Source organism: Sylvia atricapilla, chromosome 4 (assembly GCF_009819655.1).
Source record: "Sylvia atricapilla isolate bSylAtr1 chromosome 4, bSylAtr1.pri, whole genome shotgun sequence".
Taxonomy (NCBI): Eukaryota; Metazoa; Chordata; class Aves; order Passeriformes; family Sylviidae; genus Sylvia; species Sylvia atricapilla.
The window spans coordinates 68,380,120-68,392,546 of NC_089143.1; the positions used below are offsets into that span (position 1 = coordinate 68,380,120).

Sequence of the window (12,427 nt, forward strand, 5' to 3'; positions counted from 1 at the left end):
TATTGTTTTTAGCTTTATTAGATTGTCTTCGGTCACTCCTTTTTCTTTTTCTTCATTGAATAAAATCCCCATCTTCTTTTTATATTGTGTCATGTCCTGGTGATTTGCTTAATATTCTCCATAACCTGAATTCTAGCAGTTTATACTTAGAGTTTTGGCTTCTGTGATGAAGCTCTCTTTTGACTAGGCTGTCATGAAAGACTGTTCTTTTTTTTTTTTTTTAACTGCTGCTGTTTTCTAGCCACCATCCTGGAGTCTTCTTTTGCAAGGTTTTTATCTTTATAATGTCTGAGATCTAATCACATTTCGTGTAAAATCTCTATCTGCATTCAGACTTCCATGCGAGTAAGTATATTTCACTGCCTTGATTAACTTTTTTATGAGACTTTACCTTTTTCAAAGTCCTAAGTCTTGGTCATATATAAGCTTGCTTATACCTTCACTGAATTTAATCACACATTCCGGTATTATTTTTATTATTAGCTCTTCTGTCCTGTTCTCCCTGGTTGCCAAAAACAAATCTAAAATAACCTTATATCCTGTTGCTTCACTGACAACTAGATTAATTTGTCCTCTATGACCAAAGGAAATAACGGGATCCTGTTTAAGGTCCAGGATTAGGACTGGTTGTTTCCAAGTCTGGATCAGGGATGTCAGTCTTGTGTAAGAACACAACTTCTCTGGGAGTACTTGTTTGTCTCCAGTAATGTTTCATTTTGATTCATATCTGAATCTGACCTGTGCCACTGATGTCTGATTCTGGCATTTACCCTATGCAGCCTCTTTTCCCATCATTTCCCAAAATAATTTGAAACTACTGAGAGCACATTAGTTTCTCTGTCCCGTTATATAGATGCTAAGCTGAAAATTTAGCATAACTACCAGTACAAGGAGGAAAAATTACGTAGGAAAGGAGGAAAAAGTGAGGGTTTCAGAAAAAATGAAAGAAATAAAAAGAGAAAATTATGAGGGCAGAAGCAGTAAGGAAACATTTTTGAGAAGACGGGCACCTCTAAGGGACATTCTGCACCCTCAAAAAGTGATTTTGATATGGCAGTGTCTGGAAATGAACAGTAAAACACAAAAAATGTGGAGGGCTCAAATTAGTGTTTTGGTGGCCTGATGAAGGGGAAAAGACCTGAAGAAAGTCCTGAAGAAAGGGAGTAATTGAAAAAGGTGGTTGTGCTGTTTCTAGTTGGGCACTGAAGGTAAAATTGGCAGATCCAGTCAAGTTTCCTCCTCCATCTGTAGCCTCATGTGAGGAAATCAGGGGCCACATCTCAGATATGGAATTTCTAGAAATCTGAGAGGACATGAACACAAAAATAGAGACCGAGGTTTCTTCTGAAGCAGAGATCGAGATAAGAGTTACAGAAGACGGTAGGAGACATTTACAAGTATAAACAAAAGTACAGGCAAAATTTCACATGTGCATGCTTTACAGAGTTAGCTAAAAATTCTGAAATGCAGCCACAAATGTTTTGTCAGAGGAGGAAGGAGATTAGAGAGAGGCAAATATTTCAAATTGACTTCCATGGTAGTCCTTGGAAACGCTGAACAGGATGAATTCTCCTGTTATTTCCAGGGCACTCTTACAGGAAATTTGGAGTGTTTTGCCCACAACGTTGGTGTCCGATTTGTCCTGTTATTCTGTGCAGTTACTTTGTAACCCGCTGTACCAGTTGCTGGGTGTGAGGCATTCCAAGGAAGGTGGGAAGCAGAGGGTGGAAAAGAAAAAAGGGGGAAATGTACCTGGCGTACATCAGAGTAATGAGTAATCAGCCACTTCAGCAGTGGAGAAAGGGCTAAAAGATATTTGTAGCCTCAGAGGCAATTATTTCATTAGTTGTCAGCAAAGTTTTTGTGACAGTGATGTTACTTTTTTGATAGTCCTGGCCTTGCTTGGTTTGTGAAATTGTTAAATTTCAGCTGCCCCTTTTTGCCCATCCAGGTTATTTCCATCACACTCTTATGTCGTGTTCCCATGCTGTGTTAAACAGACGCTGTTAGAACGTTCACCTTGTGTCACAGAACCAATGATTCCACCGTACAAAAACCCTCTAATATCTGATGTAAAAATCAAACCCTTCGTTTTTAGCAAATTGTGTGGGCCCTTTCTTCCTCGCCGTCGGCTCTTCAGCGTGTGTGTCACGGTTCTGTCCCCCGTCCTGTTCCAGAACGACTACCGCAAGCTGTCCATGCAGTGCAAGGACTTCGTGGTGGGCGTCCTGGATCTGTGCCGGGACTCGGAGGAGGTGGAGGCCATCCTGAACGGGGATCTGAACGCGGAGCCGCTGGAAGCGCAGAGGCACCGGGCGTCCCTGAGCCGTGTGAAGCTGGCCATTAAGTACGAAGTCAAAAAGGTAACTCCTCACAGCTCTCGGACACCGTGGCACAGGGCAGTGCCACCTCCTTCCGCAGGTGTCCTGAAGCCGTGGTCAGATGCGCAGCTGAGGCGTGGTGTGAGTAATCAAGACTCTCAGAAGGCAGAAAGGGCCTGTCATGAAGGAGTTTGGTTTAATCTACTTGCCACTGCTGAGAAGTGGCAGGACATTGCAGTGACATAAATGAGGTGCGTTAGCAAGGCTTTGCACAGTTGGTCAGATCCTTCTCCTGATTAACCCAAAGGATATTTCAGTAGAGCCAGGTTTTCACTCCATGACACTCAGGCTGTGTCTTCCTGTCAGTCAATGCAATAATACCTAATCCAAAGAGAAGGCTGTGCTGGTGAAAATGTTGGTTTCAACCCATAAACAACTCATCTGCAGCTATGTGTGGTAGTGAGAAATTCCGTGTGATTTACATGTTTTTTCCTTTAAAAAATATTTTAAAACTCAGCCCTGGAAAGGCATGGAATATGTCTGTGGCTTCTTGACCGATTCATTTCAGTTCTTCACCTTTGTACCTATGTTTATTGGTGCTTTGGCAAGTGTTTTCAGTACATGCCTCTCTCAAAGTAGTTTGCATTTTGTGAATGAACGTTGTGTGTTGAAAAATGGAGCTGTGCATCACATGTTTGACATAAATACATATCCTTTCATGGTAGTTTTCATTGTATGTTGTTCTCCTCAAGATCCCACATTAGGCCAGCACAGAAAATAGTTAATACTGTGTGCTGTTGTGAGAGGAGCCAGGAAATACAGCAGTGCCTATGCATTATTTACAGCTACCTATTTACATGATTAGCATCACTTCCATTCCTTACAGCCATTATAGTTTCATCATCCCCACATGAAGCCTTGTGTCTCTCAGAATAAATATCCCTGTGCTCTGTGGCCACCTCTTGAGCCAATCTGCCATATAAAAGGAATTGTTTCTGGCAGGACCCTGCCAGAACTGGGGATTGCTGGTGTTTATGACAGCTCCAAAAGATTGAGAACAAAAATTGTAAACAGAGGTCCCAAGCAGCAAATCACCATTTCCAGTATAGAATTGGTCTACAGTAGATAAATGCATATTAATTACCAAAAATCAAGGTAAATATATATAAGCATTAAATGAATTTAAAAGACTGGAATGGGGGAAAAAAATTCCAAGTGCATAAGCATGTTGTAGTGTCTAAATATATACATTCTTTATGCTATTCTAGTTTAATGTGTATGAAAACTTTGTTGAGGCTCGTGTCTCAGCTTTCATGCTGAAGGCTATGGTTTTCTTTTATGAGTTTGTTGTCACTGATGAAATTCACTGCTGAGCAAAGGGCCACACAGATCTGTTAAGAATAACAGAAATCTAAATAGTGACCAAAAAAAAAAAAAAAAAAAAAAAAAAAAAGAAGAAAGAATTCCTCATAGCAAACTTGTTCCCTTCTCTTGCAAGAAACTCAGAGTGCTGGCTGCAGTTCACAACAAATACAGTTCAGAACGTCCAAGAGGAAGGATCCTGGTGGGAGGAAATAGCTGGTGCAGAGCTGTTACCATATTCATACATGTGCAGTTCCCTGGAAGTGGCCATTACACAGGGCATGGCAAGGGTGGAAATGTCTCTGCTGTCGTGGTTCTTTGATGCTGGGATTTGGAGCAGCAGGTCCATGAAATAGTTAATGAGCCTATGCCCTGGCCGGAGGGAGGAGAGGCAGGAAAAAACATATGACAAGTAGCAAATATGGTCAGAACTTCACTGCTTGGGAAAGGGAGTTTCTTTTAAACATGATGTGATTTTGAAGCTAAGGTTCAGACTGAAACTGCAGCTCCAAAAGAGAAGGACTAAGGGAATTAGTGGAGGGGAAAAAAAAAAAAAAAAGTGAGTCTTGCTCTGTATGCTGAATTACTGCTGTATTACTGCTTTTGTACCTCAACTCTGTCTTTAGATTGCCAATAAAATTCCAGAGAAGAGCTGACACTGGCCCAACTAATCTGCAGTTCTTGCCGAGACAAAAATCAGGATGGAATTTCCAAGTGAAATCAATAAGAGCTGGAATAAAACCACAGGAGTTAATTTTCAAACCCTGAAGTGTTAAATTGATAGATAGGAAAGAAGATGCAAAATTCTCTTTGTATTTTGTGCATTAGTGTATCAGAGTGTGCCAGGATTTGTTCTTGCTCCATCTAAACCCAGCCATTATGATGGTAGAAATAAATAACATAATCACTCTGAGTCATACAGAAAAATATTTACATACTGATGACTTGGTTCACCCTCATGAAACTGAAAACATCAGAAGTGTTACTGTCAATTATGCTTGAAAAAGCAGCTACATTAAAACTGGGACATTTTTTCTTGTAGTGACCAGATACTGTTCTCATGCATCATTTTTGTTCCCTGGGGTTCTGCTTGGAGCTGAAGGTATTAGACACATGTGATAAAAAGTTCAACATATGTAAGGAGAATTGAGAAACTGCATGGAAAATAGAGTGAGAGGAGAAATGCAGGAAGAACAAAGTTGTAGGATGATGTGAGTTGAAGCTGCAGGCAAATACAGGTAATACAGACACACACAACAGGGGTGGGCATAGTTTAAAATTGCTGAAAATAAAGCCAGCCTAATCATCAGTTGAAGTATTTCAGTGAAGACTGAGAAAGGAGGGATGAATTTCAGAGCTTTTATGGATAAGAAGTGACACAACTCGCTCCAAGGGCTTGGAAGTGGTGCACATTGTGCAGTTGCCAGCAGTTGAATAAGTTGCTAAGATGCTCTCAAGAGCCTTTAGACTCACTGCCAGAGAAGAACTTGCCCATAACCCTTGGCATCTTATTCACTAAATCTTTTTTTTTTTTTTTTTTTTTTTTTTTTTTTTTAATTATAATACATCTCCTCTTAGTGTCAGATCAAAAAGTTGATAGATCAGGAGAATAAACCAGCACAGAGCTCTGGATCAGGTGCCACGGGGCCCATGGGCTGATTCCCAGCCCTGGCAAACTTCCTTAAAGCTCCTTTATTGTTTCTTCCCATCCCCTGTGGTAACAGAAGGAATGATGTGGGTGTTTCTTCCCTCCTCTTCCCTACAGTTTTAAGCCTGATTTTGAAAATGTCTTTGTAATTTGAAATAATTATTTACTTTCCTGCCTTTGTCCACAGTTAATCTGCTGTGGGATTTGTCCCTTTGATGTCCTGAGTTGACAATGAAATTTATCTTAGCAAAAGAAGAGGCTGGGGGCATATGTCAGAATGCACAAACACAAAAACCCAATCTCTTCTTCTCAAATGGGCCAGGCTGGCAGTTTTTATGGTGCAAAAGCTTCAAAGGTGGCAGCCTAATAAAAAGAACAGAAGCAGTTTGAGTCAACATTAATTTCTTAAAGGACTTTTTTACAATCTCTTTATTTATTTCTCTTGGCCACTCTACTTTATGTACAAACTGCATTAATATGTGAAGTAACTGCTTAATGCATCACACACCAAAATGCTTAGGGACTTTATTTTAGAGCAAAGTAGATTAAAATAGGAAGATCGCCTCCCTTTTTAAAGTTCATGCAGCAGTTTCAGATTGCTCTTCTTGAGAGGTTTCAGGTTCCCTGTTTTTACTGCCAATGATTTAATTTGATTTTCTTTAAAACGTCTGTCCTGTTGTACTCCTCTATGCACTTTTTAATGAGATTTGGAATATTGATAGAGTTTTGCAAGCAAGACCTGGCAAACAACAGTATATGTAGTACATAATGATCTCTGCAGAGTACAAGGGATAATAAAATGGGTATCCAAGGTTTACAGTATTTTAATTCTTTTTTCCAGAATATAACCAACGGATATCAAATATCACTCTTAACCCAACAGAAATTATCAGTTATCAGATTTATTTTCAAACCCTTTTTTGTGGAACACTTAGCTTTCTTTATTCTGATTCCCTAGTTATCGATAAGTATATCACCAGATTTCTTCAAACTGCTGTGAAAACCAGGCTGCTCACCCTTGTGCTTAACTGTTGTCCCACATGCTCTTGTGATGTGGTGATGCCTTGGGAAGGCTGACTTGGAACAGAGAATAGACAAAACTAAAAGAATAAAGTAGGTATTTATTAAAAGGCCTTAAAGGATACACCTTGGGCAGTGCCAGAGCCCGGCCAGGGCTACACCCAAGGTGGACCCAAAATAGTCACAAAATGGCCAACCGGTCACAAGGTTTCACTCTTTTATGAGTTTTTGGTCTATTTGCATATTGGGGTTAATTCTCCAATTACAGCTTCAGATTAGGAAGTCCCATCCTTCTTGTTTTCTCTCTTCAGTCCACTGTTGTTTGTGCTTTTGGGCCTGAAAACTTGTAATGGTCGTCCTTGGTCTGCATCTGGAAAAGGATTTATTTTGTCTACCTGCTCTGTGAAGAGGGCTTACTAATGCTTAATGTGAGGCTCAGAACTACACACCTAGGCAATACAGAATCTGAAAAACACGAAAGCTAACACTTAAGGCATCAGTGGCAGGTTCTTCTTATTTGTTAACGTTTGCTTTAAAGGAAATGAGGAAAAATAAAGCCATGGTTCTTAAATATCTGGTGTTAATTTATACCTGAAGGTGATCGCAATTGTGCACGTAGCAGTTACATAACTCTTCTTATTAATGACAGCATGTCTTGGTTTTTCTTTCTTTTTCTTTACAGTTTGTGGCTCATCCAAACTGTCAGCAACAGCTACTGACAATCTGGTATGAAAATCTCTCAGGATTACGGGAGCAGACCATAGCTATCAAGTGTCTGGTGGTGCTGGTTGTGGCATTGGGCCTTCCCTTTCTAGCCATTGGTTATTGGATTGCACCTTGTAGCAGGGTACTGAATTTTATAAATTATATGTCTTGTGCTGTTCTCAGAGCTGCTTTTCCTTTTCTGGCAGTCAACATGCAATTTCTGCTGCTTCCAAATTTTAACTAATTAATGATATTTTTAGCCACCTCTAACCTTGAGCCAAAAGATGCTAAGGGGTTTCTTGTTATTTGCAATGTAAAGAGGGGACCACAACGATGAAGTATGAATATAAATTAGCACTAAGCTGAAGGAAAGAAAAATAACCTTCTCCAAGAGCTCTTTTTCTTTTTTAATTTTCCCTAGGTGTGCTCACCTCACAGTCTCTGCTGTGCAATTTATTTGTATTAGTAACATGGATTTTTTGAAAGTCACCACTCAATTCTTTATTAAGTCTCCTCTGGTGGCATCCTAAGGTCTCATGCTGTTCCCATATAAACCATTAGAAGAACATCTGTTGACTTTACTGATGCAGAACTTAATCTTAAGTAAAGTATTTGTTATCTGGGCCCTAGGAGGTCTGTTTGCCAGCTGAACCATAGAGCAGAAATTAAATTAAATGCATCATTCTGACCATATAGTGGGGTATATTTGTAAAAGAGCATAGCTGTAAACTCTTACGTTTTAAAAATATGTTGAAGTTTAAGGGTGCTCCCATCTTTCCTGCTGATCTCACAAGGAAAGGAACAGCAGTTTCTTTGAAATCCTGGTGGTCTGTAGCACATGAATTGTTTGCAAATCGGGTATGTTGATAAATCTTTGGTAAATCAGATGAAAGATTTCTCTGTTGCATTACCATTTTAAAAAAAATTAAGTACATTTACTCCTGTGCTGAATGTGGTCTTTCAATTTTATTTCCTTAGCAAGTGTAAAGCAAAGAAATGCGAGTTTCTTTTATATTTCATTCTTTTAGTTCATTCCAAAGAGGATAAGGTTTTTCTCATCTACATATTTGAAGGGAACCTGATCATTTTTCTGGGTTAAATATTTATTTACTTTAATGATAAATCTTTATGAAAATAGTGTAATTGTTACTCTCATTATCCTCTGAAATGTCGCTTTCCATTAATATCTTTAGTAAATAGATTCCTCACAGCTCCACATAATGGGAACATATTAATATATTTTTAGCTGGTGTCTAATATGGAAAAGTGACATTTGTCCTTGAGCTCTAATTCCCAGTAGCAGAAACATCTGACGTTTTTTTGTCGGTGCTCATGTCAAATAAAAGCGCTATACATTCCGGTCAGTTGTTGGATCTTGCAATTACAAAATGCTTTCTAAAGGTCAGGAGCAGGAAGGGAAGCTGAGATTGTTTGCCCAGGTAGTAAATGCAGTTTAATGTGTGCTGGTTTGCTCAGTTCACAGTAGCTGACCCAAATTTCAAGGAAAACAATTCCTTGAAATAAGAAAGCTCATGTGGTCTTCTGGAAGCAGCTGGTCTCCTCTTCTGCTGCAGACAGAGTGGCCCTAGTGCTGCTTTTTGTTCTTTTACCAGGTGCAGATGTGAATTAAACCTGCTGAATTTGTTTTAAAAATCACTAATATTTTTTATCTTATTTTTCTTAGTCTGTTTTGTGGAACAGTCGTTAGTTTTAATAGACACAGGTACTTACTTGGCACTTAGAGCTCTGAACATGTGTTCTTTGGCTGGAATACAGTAACCAGAGAAAAGAAAACAACTAATTTTTCCTAGAGCTGTAGTTATAGAGAAGTTAATAGAACACTCCTGTTGTTAGGGAAAATGTTTTGCTGGAGTTGGTGATCTTAATAATTTATCTTTCCCTGGGCTTACTTTACAAACTCTTCCTGGTCACTGGCATTGTACATTTGCAATTCCTTGGAGTGATTCCCCTCAAAGATTGCCATCTAGAGTTTATGGGATAACATGAGCACTCACTAACAAGACAATGTACTCTGTGTGGCTCCCTGTGGGAGCCTTTTGTCTGAAATGGCAAAGCATCACAGTTGAGTGCTCTTGGAAGAGTATCCTTTAAGAATGAGGTTTCTGGCTCTCCTGAGCTCTGAGTGCCCATTTATGCTTCTGGAATGCCTGGAGTTTCTTTGAGAAAACTGAGTGACTGCTTTCATTCTGCCTTTGCAGCTTGGAAGAATTCTTCGAAGCCCATTTATGAAATTTGTGGCACATGCAGCATCCTTCATTATTTTCCTAGGCCTGCTGGTGTTCAATGCTTCAGACAGATTTGAGGGCATAACGACGCTGCCGAATGTCACTGTCACTGATTACCCCAAGCAGATCTTTAGGGTGAAGACCACCCAGTTCACCTGGACAGAGATGCTGATCATGGTGTGGGTTCTCGGTAGGTATATTGCCCCTTCATCCTCCTGTTTTCCTGCAAATAGAAATCCTGAAAGGGAGGAGAGAAGCCCAGGTGCCAAACCTTTGATCCAGCTGCTGTGTGCAGCAACTAATAAATCCTTAGGGCGGGTAACAGGGCATTAGGACAGATTTTGAATCATTTGTATCTCCTGGTTTAAGCACTGCTTTATCCTAAACTGTGTCAGGGTAGGGAGATGAGTATCAGTTGCACGCTGGGAGTTCCAGCTTATGCTCTTTATCTGACAAAAAGCAAGGGCTGGGATTTTCCAGTCCAGTGTATGGCTGCTCTGAGTGTGGTTGGGATGGCAGCAGCACCCCCTTTGAATCACACAGCCAGGGAAACAAGAAAAAGTTTGTGGGGTTGAGATTTTGTTATTTGTGGGGCTTTTATTTTCACTAAGAAACGTCTTTGAATCAAGCAAAAAGTCTTGATTCACAGAAACTGCATCTCATGGTTGTGGTGAGGCTGTGATCTGGATTAAATCCACATAAATTAATTTCTGGGAAGTTTAAGTAAGAAAACTGAATTACACATAGCCATATTCCACTTTGTATGCTGAAAAGCATCTTATTCTGTAAAGTGGAGAAAATGTAATATAATTGTGCTCTTTATATTTGGTCGTTTGTGTTGTTGGGTAGTTGTGTTCTTGTGGAAAAATTAAACCCTCTGATTCAGAAGTGATTTAGGAATGTAAATGGTAAGAAAGTAAGAGGACATTTTTTTCCCCACACTTTATTTTTCTTCCTTTGGAATTACAGAGGTTTTGTTGTTAGGCCACAATATTTTCATTGCAAAATCAAGGCTCTTCTCTACCCTCTGTGGGGTGATGTCTGAACTGTATTTCCATTAATTAATCTCAATTAATACCTTGCTATTTGATCAACCCTGCTGAAACCAAGAGAGAATTACCTTAGTGAAGGGGATGATGATGCTGTGATACTGCAAATAAGTGAATCTCTGCTGCACTGGTATCATCCACTTCCATGAAATGGGAGAATACAGGGAATTGAAATGATAACAGTTTGGCAAACATTGCTGTGCTGTTTCATTCCTTGTTGCAGGTATGATGTGGTCAGAATGCAAAGAGCTGTGGCTGGAAGGACCCAGGGAATACATCTTGCAGTTATGGAATGTTCTGGATTTCGGGATGCTGTCCATTTTCATTGCTGCTTTCACAGCCAGGCTCCTGGCATTCCTTCAGGCCACAAAAGCACAACAGTATGTGGACAACTACATTGAGGAGAACGACCTCTCCGAGGTCACACTTCCTCCAGAAATTGAATATTTTACTTATGGTGAGCTTAGTTTTTCTGCCAAACAGATCTGAACATAGGAAAGCTTGAAGGATGCATTTAGAAGCCTCTCTGTATCCTAGAGCTAAATTTGATCCCCTTGATTTTAAACATTTGGAATTATATTTTATTCTTGGCTAATTGCACAACAGATAAAATGTTGATGTGATCCCTTTCTCGTTTTCTTGGTTCAGTTGTTTGATAGTTATTCATGTTCATAAACATCTATCAGCATTTCCTTCTGAAGGAAGGATGCTGGCCCTGTGAAGGTCTGCTTAAGTAGAATAAAACTACTAAATACTTATTGCAGTGCAGAAATTGTCAAGAAAGTTGTGATTAATCTGTATTTGCAACACAAGAAAATGCTGCTGAGAGTGTATTTTAGGATGGGCTTCAATATATTGTAACAGCAGACTTTGTTACTTACCTTAATTGCAATATGACCAGTCTGAACTTGTGCATATGTAAATACCCATTTAGAAACACACGGTATTTTGATATGAAATACATTTTCATTCAGTGTTGTTCTTCCTAAGAAGGTGCATGTATTCACATAGTAATTTATGAATTTCTGTATAACTCAATTGTTTCTGTGCCCACTGTGTGTGAAACCCACAATCCTATTTCTTTTGAGGTAATTGGCAAAAATCTTTATGGTCACTATGGGAACTAGGTTATATCCTGCAAAAAGCAAAAGCTTGGTGTGACTAATAAATGAAATTGTTCATCAGGCAACACTTAACTTCCCATCAATAAAACACCAAATAGGAATAAATTTCCCAGCCTCAGCGTAGTGCTTGTTAAGATAGCTAATAGAGACATGTTAAAAAAAATGCAGTAAGGAATTAGTTATTGTCTAGGTCAGAAAAAAAAAAAAAAAAAAAAAAAAGAAAAAAGGCAAAAGAAAATGTCACATTTCTTCAAGTCACTTTTCTTCTAACAGAAGGTAATGTAACTCATATTCATAATTTGTAATTTAAATGAAATAGGAATAGAGCAGCAACTATTAGACTCTTCAAATATTTGTCTCAACTAAATTCAGACATGCTAATGGAAAAATCCTATCAAGGTTTATTCCTCAAGATTGTGATAAATGAGTAACCCCTGTATTTTGTATCTTCCAGCTAGAGATAAATGGCTCCCATCTGATCCCCAGATAATATCTGAAGGCCTTTATGCAATTGCAGTTGTTCTCAGCTTTTCTCGGATTGCATATATCCTGCCTGCAAATGAGAGTTTTGGGCCCTTGCAGATCTCCCTTGGAAGGACTGTTAAGGACATCTTCAAGTTTATGGTCCTTTTTATTATGGTATTTCTTGCATTTATGATTGGAATGTTCATACTGTACTCCTACTACCTTGGAGCTAAACTAAACCCGGCCTTTACAACGTAAGTATGAGGTTTCATTGTAAGTAAAAAGCCAATCAAAACTTTCAGGTTTTTCACTGAAATTAAAAAGTCTGTGAGATATTGTGTGCTCTCCCTTAGCATTAAAATAAAACTGAAGACCTCAGAAAGCAGAACACAAAAGATCAATTGTTCCCTGTTTGTATAGTGGAAGCTTTCATTTCAGCCTGAAAAAATTTCACCTGTATATATTTCAATCACACAGACTTGTGGGC

The 12,427-nt window shown here is 39.1% G+C and overlaps 1 protein-coding gene across 4 annotated transcripts in view; it reads left to right on the plus strand.

The window, feature by feature from the left end:
* TRPC3 (transient receptor potential cation channel subfamily C member 3) overlaps nucleotides 1–12,427 on the plus strand; it is a 33,639-nt gene that overhangs the window by 15,382 nt on the left and 5,830 nt on the right. For all 4 annotated transcript variants that reach the window (XM_066318226.1, XM_066318224.1, XM_066318223.1 and 1 more), the window contains exons 3-7: nucleotides 2,178–2,363; nucleotides 7,034–7,198; nucleotides 9,276–9,492; nucleotides 10,575–10,808; nucleotides 11,930–12,194. In XM_066318226.1, the coding sequence (XP_066174323.1) occupies nucleotides 2,178–2,363; nucleotides 7,034–7,198; nucleotides 9,276–9,492; nucleotides 10,575–10,808; nucleotides 11,930–12,194 (1,067 nt within the window). The remainder of the gene's footprint in view (nucleotides 1–2,177; nucleotides 2,364–7,033; nucleotides 7,199–9,275; nucleotides 9,493–10,574; nucleotides 10,809–11,929; nucleotides 12,195–12,427) is intronic.